At 43.7% G+C, this 20,540-nt stretch overlaps 1 protein-coding gene and 1 pseudogene across 1 annotated transcript in view; both read left to right on the top strand.

Moving 5' to 3' along the window:
• The window catches only part of LOC102856189 (FERM domain-containing protein 3-like), a 178,814-nt gene that overhangs the window by 56,278 nt on the left and 101,996 nt on the right, over positions 1-20,540 (top strand). Inside the window, exons 6-8 of the mRNA XM_006903356.1 lie at positions 6,885-6,959; positions 8,495-8,563; positions 17,924-18,051. Of these exons, the coding sequence (XP_006903418.1) occupies positions 6,885-6,959; positions 8,495-8,563; positions 17,924-18,051 (272 nt within the window). The remainder of the gene's footprint in view (positions 1-6,884; positions 6,960-8,494; positions 8,564-17,923; positions 18,052-20,540) is intronic.
• On the top strand, positions 610-939 carry LOC102855773 (annotated as a pseudogene).

Here is a 20,540-nt window from a genome sequence, read left to right as displayed (position 1 = left end):
TACACCCTTCCCAATTTTGAACCATGCAGTGTTTCCTTGCTCTGTTCTGACGACTGCCTCTTGGTCCAAGTATAGGTTTCGCATTAGCATGATCAAGTGTTCTGGGATTCCCATTCTTCTCCAAGTCAACCACAGTTTGTTATGATCCACAAGAAAAGAAATAATAGACTATGGATTAAAAAAGTACTTGGGGGTGTGTGTGTGTGTGTGGTTTCCCAGTAGAAACCATGAATGTGCTGTCTGCTGCCTGGGAGTGGATCCCAGAAGCCGAGATACTGGTTCCCTCTCCAGTCCAGTCCCCAGGGCATCGAGTCACCTGCTCATTGCTACATGCTGAATGTTTACCAGTTGTTTTCACTCCCAGGGCTCTAGTACCTGCCTTCCTGGCACAGGGCCAGTGCACAGCCACTATAGGTGCTGAAGGAGGCAGTGGCCCCAGATGCCCTGATTCCAGGAGTCTTTAGCTCAGCCCTGCATTAGGCTGGATGCACGTCTCAAATACACAGATCCCACTAATGTGTCTTCTCTGTTGGATGAACTTTATGACATGTGAATTATATCTTAAGAAAACAGTGATGTCATCCGGCGTTGGAGCGGTCCAAGAGAATGATGGCGACGGCGGCTGTCTCCCGGGCCTCTGGGCTGCTGATTCGGTCCCGGCCACAGGTGGGGCGGTCTATGGCGAGCGGCACGAGCGGCGAGGAGGGCTCAGCTCGCATGTGAAGGGCCCTCTCCTTCTTCGTGGCGCTCCTCGGGGTAGCAGTAAGCATGCTGAATGTCTTCTTGAAGTCACGCCACGACTAGCAAGAGAGACCAGAGTTCATCGCCTACCCCCATCTCCGCATCAGGTCCAAGCCCTTTTCCTGGGGTGATGGGAACCACATGCTCTTTCATAACCCTCATGTGAATCCACTTCCAAATGGCTATGAAGAGGACTAAATGAAGAGGACCGGGACCACCAGTGGGACCACCGCATTGGTAATAGTGGACCATTAGACTGCACATGGACAAAAAGTGTACGGGGACCTTCACCTTGACTTGTGTAAATGAGCTTCCATCCCTTTGCTTGTGGTAGGAGATGGCTTAAATAATAGATTAATCACAAAAAAAAGAAAACAGTGATATCAAAAAACACACAATAAAACATCAGCATGTGGGGTGAGGAATCTAGGTGCTGGTAGTGTTGCTTCACGAATGAGGCTGAGGTACAGCTGAAGGTTTCCAGTCCTGCTCTAACCATCAGTGAGTTCTCAGAGCATGGTCCCTGGACCTGCGTCCACATCTCCTGGGATCATGTTTCAAATGAAGAGTCTTGGACGCTACCCCTGACTTTATGAATAAGGACTTTGTCTCTTTAAGTACCTTTGTTTGACTCTGATGCTCTCCAGAGTTGGAAAACCAGTGTGTCTGTAGCATTAGTTTAGAAATTCTGACATCGGACAGACCTGGTTTGTGGCCTGGTTCTTCGCATTTTTGTCATGTGACCAGGGTTAAGTGTCTTTACCCATCAGTGTGTTGGTGTCCTCAACCTAAAAGGTGGGGCTTATGAGGATGAAATGAGTCAGCTCACTGGAAGTGCTCTGTGTAGATCATGGTCCTTTATAACAGCTTGATATAACACATACTGTTATTTTTATGGACACTTCTATACTTCCGTTTCCTCATATAAAACGCATCTCTCCCTCCTAGAAGGGACTTGTGAGAATAAAAAGGATAAAATGCATATTGGGGGATACATGGCCCATAGTAATGGCTCCCTAATAGCATGTGCTGTTATTGTTACAGATACCCCAGGAGCTCCAAAGCATGACTGCCGAGGGACACTGTTGTCTTAATCCTAGAGAAGCCTCTTGGGGCCTTACCTGGTGGCCCCCACACCTCACCTGTTGCAGGTGGGGAAAAGTATAGAAGACTAGGGGCAGGAGAAGGTGGCCTCCTCTAGGGCCGAGTATTGTGTAGCAATAGAATGACATTTAGCAGGGGCTCCGGGAGCGTGTCTGTGGTGTGGGAGGCACAAGGACATGGTCGTCAGGAACTGAGCGTGAACAGTGACTAGGTGATCATTTAGATGCACAGTCGCTCCCACATCAAACGTTGGGACACTGGGGACTCTCTGGATTTCTCTCAGTCAAGATTTGAGAACATTAAAGCTTCTGTGTTGGGATTTTGATGGGAATTTGGAGGTGGAAGCAGGGAGAGGACAGTCAGAACTGAGGGGACAGAGCTGGACGAGAGAGCCTCGCTCTTTGTTCTAAGGTGCACATTTCTCACCTTTACTGAGAATGTCTTTCCCCTGGGCTTGCTGTAGACACAAAACCTGGTATACAGAACGCCTGAAACATTCCTGCTGGAGTTGGAGCAGAGACTTTCCTTCTCCTTCAGTGTTGACTACTGTTTGCCTCAATCTCTGTGGTACGTGGGATGTACTTTATAGCTTAGTAGTGAGAAGGCAGTGGAGAGTTTTTTAAAACAGTGTTAGCAGCAGAGGATAGCAGCAGAGAAAGGGGTAAAAACCGGAAGAGGGGAGGGAGGGGAAGAAAAAAGAAAGAGCTGTCTTGGGGTCATTTCCTGTTCATGGCGACCCCATGTGTGCGTCAGAGCAGAACTGTGCTCCAGGGGCAGCTTTTGGAAATTAGATCACCAGTTCTTTCTTCTGCCTTGCCCCTGAGCATACTTGAGCCTTCAGACTTTTAGTCAGCAGCCAAGCACATCTGCAGCCTTCAGTATGGATTGAAGCTTAACATCAAGAAAACAAAGATTCTCACCACTGGGCCAGTTGGCAGCACCATAATGGATGGAGAAGAGACTGAGGTAGTTGACATCTTCAGTTTGCTTGGCTCCACAATCAACACTCTTATACCAGTAGCCGGGGAATTAAAAGATGAATTGCACTGGGAAAATCTGCTGTCAGGGACCTCTCCAGGGTGCTGAAGAGCAGTGATATCATTCTACAGACTAAAGTGTGTTTGATCCAGGCCAGTGGCTTCATAATTACTTGCTCTGCATCAGAAAGATAGACAGTGACTAAGGATGATAGAAGAACAATTGATGCCTTTGAGCTGTGGTGCTGGAGAAGAGTACTGAATATACCGTGGACTGCTAAAAGAACAAACAGGTTCATTGTGGAGAGGGTGAAACCATGCTGCTCCTTGGAGACAAGGATTCTAAAGCTTCATCTGATATACTTTGGGCATGTCTGAATGCCCGGTGAACCACACCTGAGCTCTCCCTACAGGTGCATGGCATGTTTGGAATCCACTGGCTCCATTTCCTTCTCTACTACCCTCAGTGTTTCCCACTTCCGTATGAGTTTGTGTTCTTCAAGCTCCCAGAATAAACTCCCTTGTTAATATCCTGTTAAAGATCTCAAGCAGGATATTACCAGGGTCCACCTGGACCTTTGGATGGCTGAGAATTGGCGGTAATGCTCCCAGGAGTGGGTCTCTGAGGAAATCACAAGACACCGCTCAGCTTCAAGGGGAATCAATTGCCAAAGGGAAGCAATGCTTTATTCACTGCTCTCATTCTGAACCTGGGGCCTGCTGCAGTTCAGGCCATGGGCTGAGGCCCACAGTGGTGGCTGCCCGGTTCAGGCAACATCATGATAGACGGAGAAAAGATTGAAGCTGTCAGTGACTTCATCCTACTTGGATCTTCAATCAATACCTTTGGTACTAGCAGTCAGATCAGGAGATATTGCATTGGGAAAGTCCACTATCAGGAACCTCTCCAAAATACTGAAGAGCAGTGGTGTCAGTTTGAAGACTAAGGTGCACCTGATTCAGGCCATGTTCTTCTCACTTTCTAATTGGACAGTGACTAAGGATCATAGAAGAAGAATCAATGCTTTTGAGTTGCGATGTTGGAGAAGAGTACTGAATATCCCACAGACTTCCAAAAGAAATGGGTACTCCTTAGAAATAAGGATGAGGAAGCTTCGTCTCATAAACCTTGAGGCATGTTAGGAGGGGGCCAGTCCCTGGAAATATACATTGTGCTTGGAAAAGTGGAGGACCATCCAAAGAGAGGAAGATCCTCAGGGAGGAGGATTGATAGAGAGACGGTAACAAAGGGCTCAAGTATATAAACGATGACACTGGATGGGACAAGGTTCCCATCTCTTATTCACGGAGGCTCTGTGAATTGTGCCTACCTAGCAGCAACACCAACAAAGATGGTGTGCAGTTGCCTCTGCTGACCGCTGGCCTCTCTCCTATGCTCACTCATGGGTGTCTATCAGGTGGGTGCTGTGCTGAGCTGGAGCTCCTGGTGGTAACAAACAATGAATGTGCTTGGCGCCTCACCAGAGGCGGGAGGTTTGAGTCTACCCAGATGGTAGGCCTGGCAGTCAACTTCTGAAAAGTCAGCCATTGAGAACTCAATGGAGCACAGTCCTCTGACATGTGAGGCCACCACGTGAGGGACTAACATGTCATTGGAATTTCAAACACCCCAAATAAGCCTTTTAATAATTACTTTTTTAACAAACTAGCTTGCTTCAGTGATCTTTGGGAATTTAACAAGAAAATAAGATGTTGCTGCCAAGATTCCCTCCCCCTTCCTGACCACCTGAGACGGGGGAGGAAGCTCTGGGTGACATGTGGGGTTGAAAACTCCCTAGAGTGCTGGTGCGGACAGCAGACCAGTGTGTGGCCCTGGCCTGTGTGTTCCTGTGCCGATGTGGATCTCATGTGCTTCCACCTGCCCTTCAGCTCCCTGCTGTCATCTCTGGGCCTCTGCTCCCACAGCCCTCTCCCCCTAGGCCTGAGCAGCCCCTCTCTCGTCCCAGGCTCTCAACACACATGGACTTACCCTCACAGTCAGTTTAATGTGTGGGCATGAGTGGCTGGTAGGTTACGGGCGCTCTACTGAGATTAGTGAAGTGTGTTCTGGGGTGATTCTTTGTAAAAGATTGTTATCATTGTTTCTGTCATACTTTGGACCAGAATCTTGGACCTCTAATGCACCTGATATTCATGAAAATGCATCTGATATTCATGAAAATGAGAATAACAGCAAAGATAGAAAGAAGTGTTTTATGGCTCAGGGCCTTAGTACCTGCTGGACAATCAGATGGGAACACAGTGTACGACTACCACCCCTGGTTAGCTGTCCCCCACCACCTGGAGTTCTGCTTAGAAAGCCTTTTCTAGGGCCCTTCACAGGCTCCTCAGACCAGATCAGGTTTTGCTTGTTGGTGCCCCGTGAACCTTTGTCTGGAAGCATGGTCACACTCAGTGAACACTTCCTGGGTGAGTGAATGCAGGCTTGAGAGGCAGCAAGTGAGGGTCACTGCAGGTCTGAAGCTACTGGCATGGCCCTGGCCATGTGCATGTCACTGCTCAGAAATCTGCCGAGGAGTTCATTTGAATTAGTCACTCTAAACTCCTTGCTTGCTGAAACTGAGGAGGACATGAGACTGTAGTCTTCAATATGGATTGAAACTCAACATCAAGAAAACAAAGATTCTCACCACTGGCCTAACTGGCAACTTTATGATAGACGGAGAAGAAACTGAGAGATTCTTAACACCTTAAGCTTGATTGCTTCCACAGTCAACACTCTTGGCACTGGCAGTCGGGAAATTAAAAGACAAATTGCATTGGGGAAGTCTGCTGTCAGGGACCTCTCTAGAGTACTGACAGCAATGATGTAATTGTGGAGACTAAGGTGTACCTAATCCAGGCCATGGTCTTTGCAATTACTTGCTATGTGTCAAAGAGCTGTACAATGATTAAGGATGATTGAAGGAGTATTGATGCCTTTGAGCTGTGGTGCTGAAGAAGAGTATTGAATATACCATGGACTGCTAGGAGAACAAACAGGTTCATCCTGTAGAGTGTGAAGCTAGGCTACTCCTTGGAGGCAAGGATTTTGAAGCTCCATCTCGCATACTTTGGACATGAGGCCAGGAAGGACCAGTCCTTGGAGAAGGACATCATGCTTGGAAGGGTGGAGGGACAGCACAGGAGAGAAAGACCCTGGATGAGATGGATTGACTCAGTGACTGGAGAAATGGATTTGAGTCTGTCAGAGACAATGAGATTGGCTTAGGACAGGGCAGGATTCAGAGCTCTTTATACATATGGTCACTATGAGTCACAGGTGACTCGAGGGCACATAACAGTTACAACCCTAAATTCCAGGGGATAATCTCTAATTTGTTGGATTTAACTATCTGAAGTTAACAGAAGATGACTGAGAGGAATCCCCAACTACAATGTGAATTTGGTGCCTGAATTGCAACCTGTGTTCTAGGCTGTTTTTCATATTGCTGGTGTTTTACTCTTGTTTATGGGCAGGACTAGGCTGATCTCCTTGTTTGTGTGTGTCTTAGTTACCTACCAGTGCAGGTCCTTCTAAAAGTCATTGGGTCACAATGACTTCACTTAAGAACTCACAGAAGCTGGCGGCCATGTCCATGATGACATGGCCCATAGTGCTCCTCTAACCCACAGTGAGAGTGGTGGCACAGTGGGCTATGTCATTGGGAAGCTGTTGTCGGCTTTTTGTTGATGAAGACCTGGGCAAGAATGTGCTCCAGGACCGTGGACTTTCATAATGCATGCCACAGATGCCATCCCCTTGGTCACTGCCTGCTCCTCACTGCACCTTGTGACCCAGAAGTCAACGTTTGGGTCATGACCAGCATCTTCTGTTAATTAAAGAAAACAGCGTAGAAAATACCAGCTTGCAGCATATGTTGTAAAAGTATCTGTCCTCTCATGAACTTGCTCCTTCATTTTGGGGGGATGTGTGGTAAGTCACAGAATAGAATGTCTTCCTTTCTTGCAGTCAGAACAATCTGATTCCTACAGCTCTGTGGCATGTCCTAATTGGACTTTCCAATGTCATCTCCACTTCTGCTGTGCTTTTTCCTAAAGGTATGCAAAATCTAGCCAGATCAAGACTGTGTCCAGCAGCAAGATATTTTTTAAAGGGAGTAGATTTCGATATAGGTGAGTAACACAGCTACTATGTCTTGTACTGAGTGGCAGTGGGACTTCACTTTGATTTGCGTTTTAATATTTTGTTTATAAATAACTGCACCTTGAATTGTGACCCTAGTTCAGCCTACCCCGTTATACTCCATTGCTCTCTTGCTTATGAGGACACCTCAGACTCTTTCTTTGTGGAAGAAATAAGGGGTAGTAGATTTCTAGAGTTGGGTCAGACTGTTGTGAAGCTAAAAACATCCATACGTGTACACATCACCTGCACATGCATGGTAGTATCACTTTAACATCTGTTCTACTAAATTCACGTCTGATCACATAGACATTTTCATTTATTTGTATGATTTTTAAAAGGGAAAGTCACTCTTGTTCTGTTAACTACTAATAATTCCCTCTGGTGGTTTTTAAATAGCCCAAACCGAGATTCTGGCAGCCCTGAGCAAGGGTGGGATGCAGGCAGGGAGGCTCTGGGCATGGATTCTTAGCCTCTGCCCGTTAGGACAGGTGCCATTGGGACCTGGCCACTTCTGCAGCTCAGGTGGACAGCACAGTGGGCAAGCCTGACTGGCCCCTACCCCAAGCACTTCCTCTTGTTCTCCTGGCATACTCTTTCAGCCGTGCCTCCACCATTTCATATGTCCAGCACCCTTCACCCCCAGAAACTTCAGTGACAGCAGCAACATTGAGAACAACCCAAAGTTGTAGAGCTCCCATAAGGCTCTAATATGGTGTTTGCACAGTGTCCAAATCACTCAGCATCCTATTTCAGAGACTGTACAGTGGACACTAAGGAGAGCAAGCCTGTGTACATACATACATAAGAAGATCAGGTAGTATGGTGTTAAAGCACTCGACAAACAAACCGTAAGGTTGGCATTGTGAACCCACCAGCCACTCCATGGGAGAAAAGACATAGTGATCAGCTCTTGTAAACATCCCAGCCTGGGCGACCCTGTCGGCGAGTTCTCTTCTCTCAGAGAGCAACTGTGAATTAGAATCAACTCACACCTATCAACAGTATGCCTTCACACATGGGGGGCCTGTGCCTGGGCACACACAGAGGTTCTGGGCCTGGGCCTGTGCAAACACGGGGAGGGGGACTGTGCATGTGCACACATGGGCGTCCTTTGCCTGCAAATATATGGAGGGGGCTGTGCCTTCACGCATGCACAGTGGGCCTGTCCCTAGGCACACACATGGGGGGGGCCCTGTACCTGTGCACACACGGAGGGGTTGTGCCTGTGCACACAAGGGGGCCTTTTCCTGGGCACACTCATGGGGATGGGGCTGTGCCTGTGCACACAGAGAGACAGGGCCTATGCCCACATGTGCACATGGAGGGCTTGTGCCTGTGAACACATGGGCAGTCTGTGCCTGCACACACACAGGGGTCTGTGCCTGTGTACACACAGAGGACCTGTGCCTTATGCACACATGGGGGACTGTGCCTACACACACACACACACACACGGCCTGAGCCTGTGCACCTACAGAAGGCCTGTGCAAAACCAATATGTTTTTGTCTCTGTCTTTTGCAGTGGCAAAGTTGCCAAAGAGGTGGTAGAGGCCAGCTCCAAAATCCAGAGGGAGCCTCCTGAGGTGCAGAGGTAAGTGATGGTCTGTAGAGTACTGTGGTGGCTTCCAAGATGGGTCAAGGATGTAAAAGCCTGGCTTTCCCAAATCCTCTTCCTCTTTACCCTCCTTGAGTGTGATGGCATCGTATCATTTTAGCTCTAAACATTTTTCTCTTTGTTCAAGATGGAGCTAGTATTTTTTTTCCCTTCTTTGCTTGGAAGACTGCTGATTTCCCATTTAATCAGCTTTGGCACTCCTTGGCTTGTAGAGGATCCCCACATGGTGTGGTTCCCATATGTCAATGTCTGTGTTCCTGTCTATAAGACACATCCTGAAAGCATCAGGTTTAAGATCCACCCAGCTCAGTAGGGCTTCATTACCATAACAAAAGGAAACTCTGTTTCCAGACAGAATCACACTCTCAGATACAGGAATTAGGAGACACAGCTTTTGGAATTTCTAGTGGCATTGTCTGCAGGAGCTAATTCCAAGGCCACCCCTCACAAGCAGTGTAAATGTACCAGCCCCTCTGATGGAGGAAAATGAGCAGTCTATTCCTGGGTGATTTGGAGTATCAGAAATGCAGTGGAGGGTTAGCTACGAATTAGTTGTAACTTGACAGAAATGAAAGAATGAGTGAGTGAGTTTTGGGGAACAGAATTTATTACATAACAAGTTCTGTTTGATATTATCATCTGTCATCTAAAACTGGGAAGCCAGGCTCTGACGATTGGTCCACGTTAGGGTCCCTAACCATGGAGATTTGAATGTTGGCTAACAGGCCGATGGTCTTGCCTCCCCTCCAGGGTGAGGGGGCGCAGGATCTCCACGAGCAGAGCTGTAGCCAGCCTGTTTCAGGCTGCCATTTTCTGAAGTCTGTGGTGGCGCAGACAACATTTCCAAAGGATTTTTTTTTCTACCTCATAGTAGCAGTTTGATTCAGAAATTGTTCTATGCTGGAAGCATAATCATGTCAGGCTGTAGAGAGGCAGCCTCGGATTCTCACAGTAGAAGAAGTTAAAGGTGCCTGTCTGTGGAGACCCATAATGGGAGCAGATATTTCCTTGGGTGCAAGGAAAGCCAAATTTCTGGAACTGTCTTAAGAAACGTACCTGAATCTGTGGGCCCCTGGAGAGCTACACATGACAGGACTTCAGGACTAAAAGTAAAGTATTGTGACCAGAGTCTTCTCCTGACAGTGACGAGTGTCATCAAGTACTGTCCTAGGAGTCTGTCCATGTGATTGTCCTTAATTAAGTTACATCTTCCTTTCTTCCTCTTCACTTAGAATTTTTTTTTTTCTATTCTCAAAGGCTCATTAAAGGGGAGGGGGGAATGAGGCAAAGCATGCAGAAAAGCAATTTGTGGACAGACAGAGAAAATCATCCCATTTTTTATTCTGTATTTCATTAAGGAGTCCCTGGGTGTCTGGTTATGGAAATGTTTAAATGCTTAACTACTGGCCAGAAGTTTGGTAGTTTGAATCCACCCAGAGGCACCTCAGAAGCCTGAAAATATTCTGGAGCAGTTCTCTTCTACAGACATGGGTTGTCGTGAGTTTGAATTTACTTGATGCCAACAACAGTTTTCATTAGCATAATTAATGCTGGATCCACATGAACAGTGGGGAAAGCCTGGGCCACCTAGCAGCTTTATGGAATCAATAGGAGAGTTCAGTTTAAAGCCACTGGTAGGGAATAGAGGAGATATGCCTTTAATTCTGATTTTGCTATATCTCCCTGGCATCCTGGCTTAGTACCTGACCCCAGTGCTTGTCTTAGAATCCAGGCCCCTGGATTCTTCATGCCCCAGAGAAATCTTATCTGTTTCAAGATGCACATATGGCAGCCAAACTTGAAAGTTTGACCCAAATATACCTGTGGAGAAAGGTCCAGTAATCTACTTCCCCAGAAAATCAGTCTTCAAAAACCTTCTGGAGCACAGCTCGGCCCTGACACATAGTGAGTTATCTATCTTTGGGTTGTGGTGTTAGCCTAACAGTGGCTTTTTTATTAGCCATTAGTTAGGCCCCTCTGGTCTCCAGCTACATTAACTACAGACACTTTGTTTTGCAAATCAGCATCAACAGTGGGACTATAAGAGAAAAAGTATGCATACACACATGGAGCAGCAAGACTTGAGGTAAGCAAGACTTGTGGTGACGAGACTTGAGGGAGACTGGAGCAGACCCTGTTAGTGAGACCCTGGTGATAGTGTTGGAGAGACTCTGGCATTGCTGTGGACAAACGGTGACAAGATGTGACCTTAGGCTTCTTGCATTTGTGCTGGCCACAGTTAAAGGAGAAGCTGGCTTATAACTGCGCTGAGGCAAACCTTGCTGGATGATTTGGATTTGATTGCTGAACTGAAACCACAGCCTGGATTTATTGAGGAATTATGCCTTGGAACTGTTGGGCTAAAGCCTGGACTTGTATTATGAGATATTCTTTACCTTCCTCACTCAGCTCCCTAATAAACCCCGTTGTTGGTACCATAACTATGAGTCTGCGAATCAGCAACAAATAAATGATCCTCTTGCTATTGGTGTGACTTTAGAGGCACCATGGGGCTGGGCTACAGTATCTTTGTCTGCTTTCTGCTCTGAGGCAGTGAGGGACTGTGCTATCCTTACTCCCTCTGGCTCTTTCAGAGAGTTGTTCATGGCCTGTTGTCTCCACTTTATATAAGATTTATCTCTTGAGACTTATATTGATACACTATGTAGTCTTCATCTTTCAGCTGTGGATTTATGGGGTGTTAAGGTTAAAATTCACCTTAGGGGACTCTGCCCTAAACCTTGACAAACTCAGTGATTACCAGACCCTGGCCTTTGGTTTCTGCTATATTGCAGTTAGAGCCTGGGAGGGTTGAGACCAAGTGAACATCCTGCCCATCTGATATGCAGACTGGTTCACACCTGTGAATTCAGCTTTGGAGCTTCACCTGGTCCAGCACCAAGCAGCAATGAGGATGTTGTGATCTTGGGGATAACAGGATATTGGATTTCTCCAGCTGAAGAGTGTTGATACGCATGCTTGTGTAAGGGCACAGAAGACTGTCCATGAAGAGGAATCTTTGTGTAGCACAAGCAGTGGTTTTGGAGAGGAACAGCTAGCATCTTTTTTAAAAATTAAATGGCTTTTTATTAATGATTTTCAGTGCAACATATATTTTTTTGGCAACATATATTTTTACAGCATATTCTTTGCATTTAATTTTCTCCCCATTCATTCATTCTTTCACATTTTCCTCCATGCTCACCCCTCCCCTATTCGTTTTTCTCTTTGAAGAAAAAGAAAATTCTTTCATTGTTATTCAAACCCCCTCCTTGAGTCCACAGTCCACTTTAATAGGTATTTCTTTTTCTGTAATTTTATCTTTAAAATAATACCTAATTCTATAGTCCTTTTAAAAAGTTCTCTCCCTCATCTGTTTTGATGCAGTATACATTATTTATCCCCTCTTTTCTCTTATCTCTTCAACCCTGATGTCGTCCCGTTTTACAACAGTGGCACGATGCAATATTTGTCCATTTGTGACTGTGATATTTCGCTCAGCATAATGTCCTCCAGGGTCACCCATTTTGTATAATATTTCATGAGTTCTTTGTTTTTCGGTGTAGACAGCAAGCATCTTAACTGTCAGCTGAGCTGCTGTTGGTGTTCGGTGCCATTGGGTCCACTCTGACTTGTAATGACCCTGCAAACAACCAACCTGAGTCCTGCCCTGTCCTGCACTATCCTCATGATCTCTATCCTGCTCAAGCCTATTGCGGTAGTCATTGTGTCAGTGCATCTCTTCGAAGTTCCTACTCTCCCTTGATGACTTTTCCCTACATGGTATTTCTCTCCAAGAACTGCTTCCTCCTGGAAAAAGTGCCCAAAGTGTGTGTATCACCGTGCCTCTAAGGAGCACTCTGATTGCATTTTCTTCAAGAAAGATTTGTTTGTTCTTTTGACAGTCCTTCACGTATTCAATGCTCTTCCCCAACAGAAACGTTCAAAGGCACTTCTTTTTATTCTGTCATCCTTGCTCATTGACTAGCTTTCAGATGCATAGGAAGCAAAGACCATGATTTAGATTAGACACACAATAGTCTTTAAACTGACACCCTTTCTCTTTAGAACTTTGGAGCAGTCCTTGACAGCAGATTTCCCCAAGGTAGCATGCCTTTTGATTTTATGACTGCTGTTATCATGGCTGCTGGTTATAGATCCAAGTAAAGTTAAATTATTAACAATTTAATTTTTTTCTCCATCTTTCATGATGTTTCCTGCTGGTCCAGTAGTGAGGATTTTTGTCTTCTTGTTGTTGAGATATGTATGTGTAGTTTTTTATCTTCTGCAGGAGGTGATTCAAATGTTCTTCCTTTTCTTTGCGCAGGGCCTTGTCACCTGCATAACGCAGGTTGTTAATGAGTTTTTCTCCAATCCTGATGCCACATTCTTCTTGTAGTTCAGCTTCTTGAATAATTTTCTCATCAATGCTCAGATTGAGTAGGTATAGAAGAAGGATGCAACCCTAATGCACGCATTTTTATAATTTGAAACTGCCGTTTTCCCTTGTTCTGTTCATATAACTACTTCTTGGTCATTACATAGGTTCATAATTAAGTGTTTTGTGATTATAACTTTTCTCAATATTAGCAATAATCTGTTATGATCCGTACACTCAAATGCCTTTACATAGTCAATAAAACACAAATAAACATGTTTTCTCATATTCTTTGCTTTAAGACAAGATCCATCTGACATCAACAGTGATATCTCTTACATCATTGCCTCTTCTGGATTCTGCTTAAATGTGTGGAAGGTCTCTTTTGATCTATTGTTCATTTTTTAAATGATCTTCAGCAAAATTTAACTTGTATATGGTATTATTGATATTATTTGATAAATTCTTCATTCTGTTGGATCACCACTTTTTTTGAATGGAAACAAATATGGATCTCTTCCAGTTAGTTGGCCAGGTACCTGTCTTTCAAATTTCTTGGCTTGGCAACAAGCATGTCTAGGGCTCCACTAATTAAATTGTGATTCCATCAATTACTGGAGCTTTCGTTTTTCTAGTGCAATTTTTATTTTTTCAAGTACAACTTGAACTTCTCCCATTTTAACTGTTGGTTCTTGATCGTATGCTACTGCCTGAAATGTTTCAGTGTCAACCATTTGTTATTGGTTTAGTGGCTGTATTCCTTCCATCTTCTTTTGATGAGTTTGATGAGCTTGAATACTACGTCATTCAAAATTTTGCCATAGATGCCTTCAGTGTCACACCTTGTGACTTTAATTTGTTTTTCAGCTTGAGAAATGCCCAGCATGTTCTTCCCATTTGGTTTTATAACTCCAGGTCTTTACACATTTCCTTATAATACTTTTCTTTGCCTCCTCGAGTTGCATTTTGAAATCTTCTGTTCAGCTTGCTTACTTCAGCAATCCTGTCTCTTTCTTTGGCTGCTTTTCATTGTAGTACAAGTTTCAGTTTCTTCTGACATCTAGTTTGGGCTTTTCTTTCTTCCCAGTCTTTGGAATGACCTTTTGCTTTCTTCATGGATGATGTCCTTGATGTCATTCCACAGCCTGTTTTGTCTTCAGTTATTAGGGTTCAGCGCATCAAATTTCTTGTTGTAGTTAAGTACCATCAAGTTGAGTACGATTCATAGTGGCCCTATGAACAAAAAATCTGAACCCTGTTCTATCATCATTTCTCCAATGTTCATAGAGTTTCCAAAGGCCTGTTGTTTAAGAAGTGGATGCCAGTCCTGCCTCCAAGCCTGTTTTATTCTGGGAGCTCTACCAAACCCTGTCTACTATGGGTAACCATTATGGCATTTGACACACTAGTGGCAAAGTGTTCAATATCACAGCAGCCCCAAGTTATCTCAGTACAGCAACTGACAGACAAGTTCCATACAACTTAGAACAATGTTCTTTCTAAACGTAATTAACCGCATGCCTGAGGGCAATCTCAGGCCCAACTGACTTTTAAATACAAAGGCCAACCCACCAGGTCATGATTGACTTAAATCAGAGACTGCCAGCCCACAGCTGATTGTTGATAAATCCAGGTGACCAGTCAGCTTATACATGATTGTTAACAAAACAAAAAAGACCCAACAGTTTACAACGAACTTCCAACTAAATCAAGAGAACCTGCCCTACAGAATCCAACTGCTTCACTCATGAGCCTCCAAACTGGAGACTTAGTCAGGGCACAACTGACTTTTAAATACAAAGTCCCACCCACCAGGTCCTGATTGACTTAAACAAGAGGCTCTCTCTCTTCTTCAGATTGTTTTTAAAGTCTATCAGGATACACTTAACATCCTATTTTGGTTCTTGTCGACTTGTTTCCATTTTCTTCAACTTCAATGCCCAGTTTGTCTGTACAAGAATATTTAGATTGGCCTTTCAGTGGTCAATGCTATATGGGCCCTACAAGCACAGTTCCACATTGCACTTTTCAAAGCTTGAATCATAACTGGGAAGTGCCATTGGAATAGAGGAAGACCTATGAATATACACAGGAAAAAACACCTAGCAATAAGAGAGTATTCTTGGTAAATTTTAGGTTCCCCTTTTTAACTCCTTTCTTACTTTCTTCACTATGAATGAAATTTCAATCCCCACTCCTTTATCTGACACACGTAACTGATCTTAAGGTGAGAGGCAGGAATCGTCTACCCTGAGGGTCTTCCTTGGCTCCCTTGTCTTGCTCAGAGCATGTTCAGGTGCTTCACCTTTTTGACCTGATGGAATCCTCTGTCTCTTCCATCTATATTTTTGTTGTTATGTGCCATCCTGTTGACTACACCTTATCGTGACTTTGGAGATGACATACAGGAACCTTTCCCTATTCCACACCGTCATCACAATCTCTGACATGCCTGAGCCCATTTTATAGTCACTTTGTTAGTTTCTTTTATTGAGGGTCTTCTCTCTCTCTCTGACCTTCCACCTTTCCTAGTATGATGACTGTTTTCAAGGACTGGATCCACTTGGTAATATGCTCATTACATGTGGGTGAAGTTTCACTCTCCTTGCCTGTAAGGAGCACTTTGCCTGCTCATCTACCAAAACAAACTTGTTTGTTATTTTGCCAGTCCTTGAAATATTCTGTCCTCTTTTCTGATATCACAACTCAAAAGGCATTGATTCTTATGTTATCTTTATTCCTTGTCCAACTTTCAGATACACAGAAAGCAATTGAAAATTTCATGTCTTGAATGAGGTGTATCTTAGTTTTTAAATGAAAATTGTTGCTCTTTAGAACCTTAGAGATGTCCTTGACATTCATATTTTCCAGTTCAAAACATATTTTGATTTCTTGACCACTGCTGCTGCTATTCATATTGATTATGGATCCAAGTAAAATGAAATTGTTGACAACTTTCATCTTTTCTCTATTGATCATGTTTATTGGTCCTGTGGTGAGGATTTTTATCTTCCTGTTGAAATCTAATCCAAACCAAAAATGGGTGTCAGAAGAGAGTCTAAAGCTGGTACAAGAACAGAGAGAAGTCAAAACAAAGGGAAGTAATGTTGAAGAAAGAGAGATGAACAGAAGACTGCAAAAGGCAGCTTGAGAAGGCATAGCACAGTGTTATTAAAAAATATACAAAGAATCGGAGTTACAAAACTAGAAGGGAAGAAGATACTGACATTTCTCAAGCTCTCAAGCTGAAAAAAACCTAAAGAACAAACCAGAGCCTCAAATTGCAATATTGAAGGATTCTTTTGACAAAATAGTGAACAACACAAGAAGCATCAAAAGAAGATGGGAAGAGTACAGATACAATGATCCAAAAAGAGTTGGTTGGCATCAAAACATTTCAGGCCGTAGCATATGATCAAGAACCAACAGTTAAAATTGAAGAAGGCCAAACTGCACTGAAGGCACTGGTGAAAAATAAAGCTCTGGTAATTGATGGAATCACAGTAGATGTTATGTCAAGAAACAGAAGCATCTCTGGACATAATTACTAGCCTTTGGCAAGAAATTTGAAAGACAAAGGTAAGTACCAGGCCAACTGACTGGGAAAGAGCATATTTGTTTCTATTTCCAAAAAAGGAAATTCAACAAAATATGGAAATTATTGTGCAATATCATTTAAAATCACATGCAAGTAAAATCTTGCTGAAGATTCTTTTAAAAAATGGCTTGAATAACAGATCAACAGGGATCTTCCACAAATTCAGGCTGGATCCAGAGGAATCCATGGCACAAGAGATGTCAATGTCAGTTGACTCTTGGCTGCAAGTAAAGAATATTAGAAAGATGTCTATTTGTGTTTTATTGGCTATGTAAAGACATTTGACTGTGTGGATCTTAACAAATTATAGCTAACATTGAGAAGATTGTGGGTCCTAAAGTACTTAATGATGCTTTTGCAAAATCTACACAATTGACTTAGAAGCAGTTGTCTGAACTGAACAAGGGAACACTGCATACTTTAAAATCAGGAAGCATGTGCATCATGGCTCTATACTTTCTTTATACCTATTCAATCTGTGTTTATGAGCAAATCATTCAAGAATCTAAACTACAAGAAGAATGTGGCATCAGGATTGGAGAAAGACTCATAATCAGACTTGCTCTATTTAAACCTGGTGGGTTGGTAAAATTAATCAATCCCATTATGAGTCATTTCTGTATACCTTATTTGTGTCTTCCCACCCAGCCATATGGCAAAAGTCAAAACCAATGGCTATATATTTACCACAAGAAGGCATTTACTGTTTCAACATTCTTAACCAGAAACTCTGAACTTTGATAAATGTTGATAGTTATTGAAAGGCTTCAGGCCTTTTGTCCATAGGGTCGCCATGAGTCATGCTCAACTCAAAGGCAATCAACAACAACATCGTATTTGTATGATTCCTGATATTCCACATAAATGAGATCTTACAATATTAGCCTTTCTGTGACTGACTTGTTTTACTCAACAATATGTTTTCAGGGTTCATCCATATTGTAATATGACTCAGGACTTAATTTCTCTTATGGCTAACTATATTCCACTATATGGAAACTCTGTATTGTGTTTATGTATGTATATGTTGATGGAGTTTAGGCTTTGCCGACCTTTTGTCTATCATAAATAATCTGCAGTAAGTGAACATTGGTATGCATGTATCTATGTTCATGCCTTTTTCGAAATCCCTCGGTGTCACCTAGCATGCCCAACTCTGATGGTGTATTTAATCTCACTGGGTAGCATTAGAATGCATGGACCTTTTGTTACCATCCTCACAATACAGTGTTGTGAGTTTGGGGTGCTAAGTCGCCAGTCATTACTCCTGACGTGCTCCATGCTGTGTCTATAGAGCTCGGACCCAGCTTCTGCACTGATCTGTGGAAACACCTCTGTCTGGTTTGTGTTTTTTTTACAGAGCCAGCATTACTCAGAGCCGCAGTTCGCATTCTTTAAACAAGCAGCTCATCATTAACATGGAGCCTCTGCAGCCACTGCTGCCCTATCCCAGCGAGCAGGATGAGGAACTTCCGCCAGGTGAGGGGGGTCCATGTGCTGCTCCAGGACGGCACTGCAGGCTCATCCTGGAGGAATGGGTGGCACCAGCGGCTACACCGGCAGCGTGGGGGTGGGGTGGAGTTGAGGGGCTGCAGGAGGTCCTAAACTGTCTTTTAGTACATAAGCTGTTACGAGGCTGTTCAGCTTATTATAGTTATTATTGTTAGGTGCCTTTGAGTACAACTGATAGTGACCCTGTGAACAGCCAACCTGAAACCTGCCCTATCCTATGCCATCCACATCATCTCTGAGACACGAGAGCCCATTATTAGGGTGATAATTATGGGAGTTGAGAAGGCACTGGTATAAAACATTCTCATAGTTATGTAACAAAGCAGCAGTGGTGTTAGACTTGTCCTGTCCGGTACAGTAACAGTTCCCACATGTGGCTAGTTCAAATTCTGCTCACACTAGCCTGATCACCACTTACCAGAAGACTCGTGTGACTAATGGTGGAATGCTTTATTAAGGTTTAGATTATAATCATCAAGTTAGTGGTTATGAAAAAGCCTTCACAAGCATCTATTTCATTTTACAGTGATTTTTTTCATTTTTTCTCCAGTCACTTGTTCCTTTTCCAACTTGTTAGACATATGGATGCACACTAAGATATACAAGGTCACTTCAACCCAAAAGTTGTGATATTTTTAAAGGTTTCCATATATGTTAAGGGAGCTCTTGTGGTGCAGTCTGTAGGGATTGTGCTTTTAACTCAAAGACCACACTTCTGTGGCAGTTCAGTCCACCAGCAGCTCTGCAAGAAAAAAGAAGGGCTGTCTTCTCTCGTATGGTTCACAGCCTCAGAAACCCGGTGGAGCATCGGTTATGAGTCAGTTCCTGCTCAACAGCAGAGAGCTTGCAGGGTTTTTTTAAAGTCATATTTGTATAATCGTCTTTGCAATCACTTGCTATGCATTGGAGACCTGGACAATGACTATGGAGGATAGAAGGAGAATTGATGCCTTTGACCTGTGGTGCTGGAGAAGAGTATTGAGAATACCATAGGCTTCAAAGAGAACAAACAGGTTCATCCTAGAGAGGGTTAAAACAAGCTGCTCCTTGAAGGCAAGGATTTTGAGCCTTTGTCTGTCATACTTTGGACATGTTTCAAGGAGGGACTAATCCTTGGAGAAGGATGTCATGCATGGGAGGTTGGAGGGACAGCTCAGGAGAGGAAGACCCTCAATGAGGTGGATTGATTCAGTGACTGGGATTACCGGGGCAGGAGTGTAGGAGACAGTGAGATTGGCACAGGATAGAACAGGGTTTAAGGCTGTTTTACATAGGGTCACTATGAGTCACAGGCTACTGGACAGCACATAACAACATTTGTTTAATCATATATCTTCCTAGATTTATATATCATTTTTAAAGGACATCAAGGAAGAATTATATTGCTTCTGTTTGCTACAGACACCTGATAAGGCAAAACTTATCACACCATCACCCACTCCTAATAATTTCAAAACAAATAAGACTATGTACACAAAATAAACTTTCTGGAAGCCTGTGCCAGAATGTGGTCGGCTTTTCTTTAACTATATGCAATTTTACGTTTATCTTTTAAAATCTAAATCATGTGCCATTTCAGAGGGCAGTCATCAAAATATGATTGTCACTGCAGGTTCACATCAAAAATTCCTTTGATTGAAGACTTTTCAATCCATGCTAAGACCATGGCTTGAAAGCACATGCGTTTCAGGAGTAGTAGGAGCAGCTCATTTATGCTTATACTAACTTATTTACATTTACATTAAGTGTAAAGAATTTTGATAAGTATTTTCCTGAAAAGAAGCTTCTATGTTTAGATGGGGAAATGGGTAATGGAATACTGGCAATCTGGTGAAGTGGAGGGTGAGTACCTAAATGTGGATGATGGAAACTTAGAAGATTCCATTTCACCCAAAGCTCTGCTCCAAAGGTCCTGGTTTGAGGGAAATAGAAGTGGTGAGGTGGGTTTTGCCTCTGTGGGTTGAACCATGTGTTTTCTCCTTCACTCTTCACTTCCATGGAGAAGATCTTGTTCATTTTTAGTAAAATTGTAGTGTCTGATATAATATCAGTGACATAATATCAATGTCTGGTATAATGTCAATGTATAAAATTTTGTTTGTCTTTGACAGAGGGGTAAATGGATGTGTGTGATGTGATCAGACATTAATACTACATGGTATATGGTCATAGGGCACTGGGCAGAGGTGGAGAGAGCTGAGATCAGTGAGAGCCCGGAAGTTAAGATGCTAAGTTGGCAGGTACAGTGGTTTACCATCTTAACTGCACAGACACAGGCAGGTACAGTGGTACACCATCATAGGGCATGGTTGTGGTCAGGTACAGTGGTACACCATCATAGGGCATGGTTGTGGTCAGGTACAGTGGTATACCATCACAGGGCATGGACACAGGCAGGTACAGTGGTACATCGTCATAGGGCATGGTTGTGGTCAGGTACAGTGGTACACCATCACAGGGCATGG

The sequence above is a fragment of the Elephantulus edwardii genome, unplaced genomic scaffold, assembly GCF_000299155.1.
Source record: "Elephantulus edwardii isolate Elephantulus edwardi_28Jun2011 unplaced genomic scaffold, EleEdw1.0 scaffold00582, whole genome shotgun sequence".
In the NCBI taxonomy this organism is placed as follows: Eukaryota; Metazoa; Chordata; class Mammalia; order Macroscelidea; family Macroscelididae; genus Elephantulus; species Elephantulus edwardii.
This window is presented reverse-complemented; position numbering and strand designations above follow the sequence as displayed.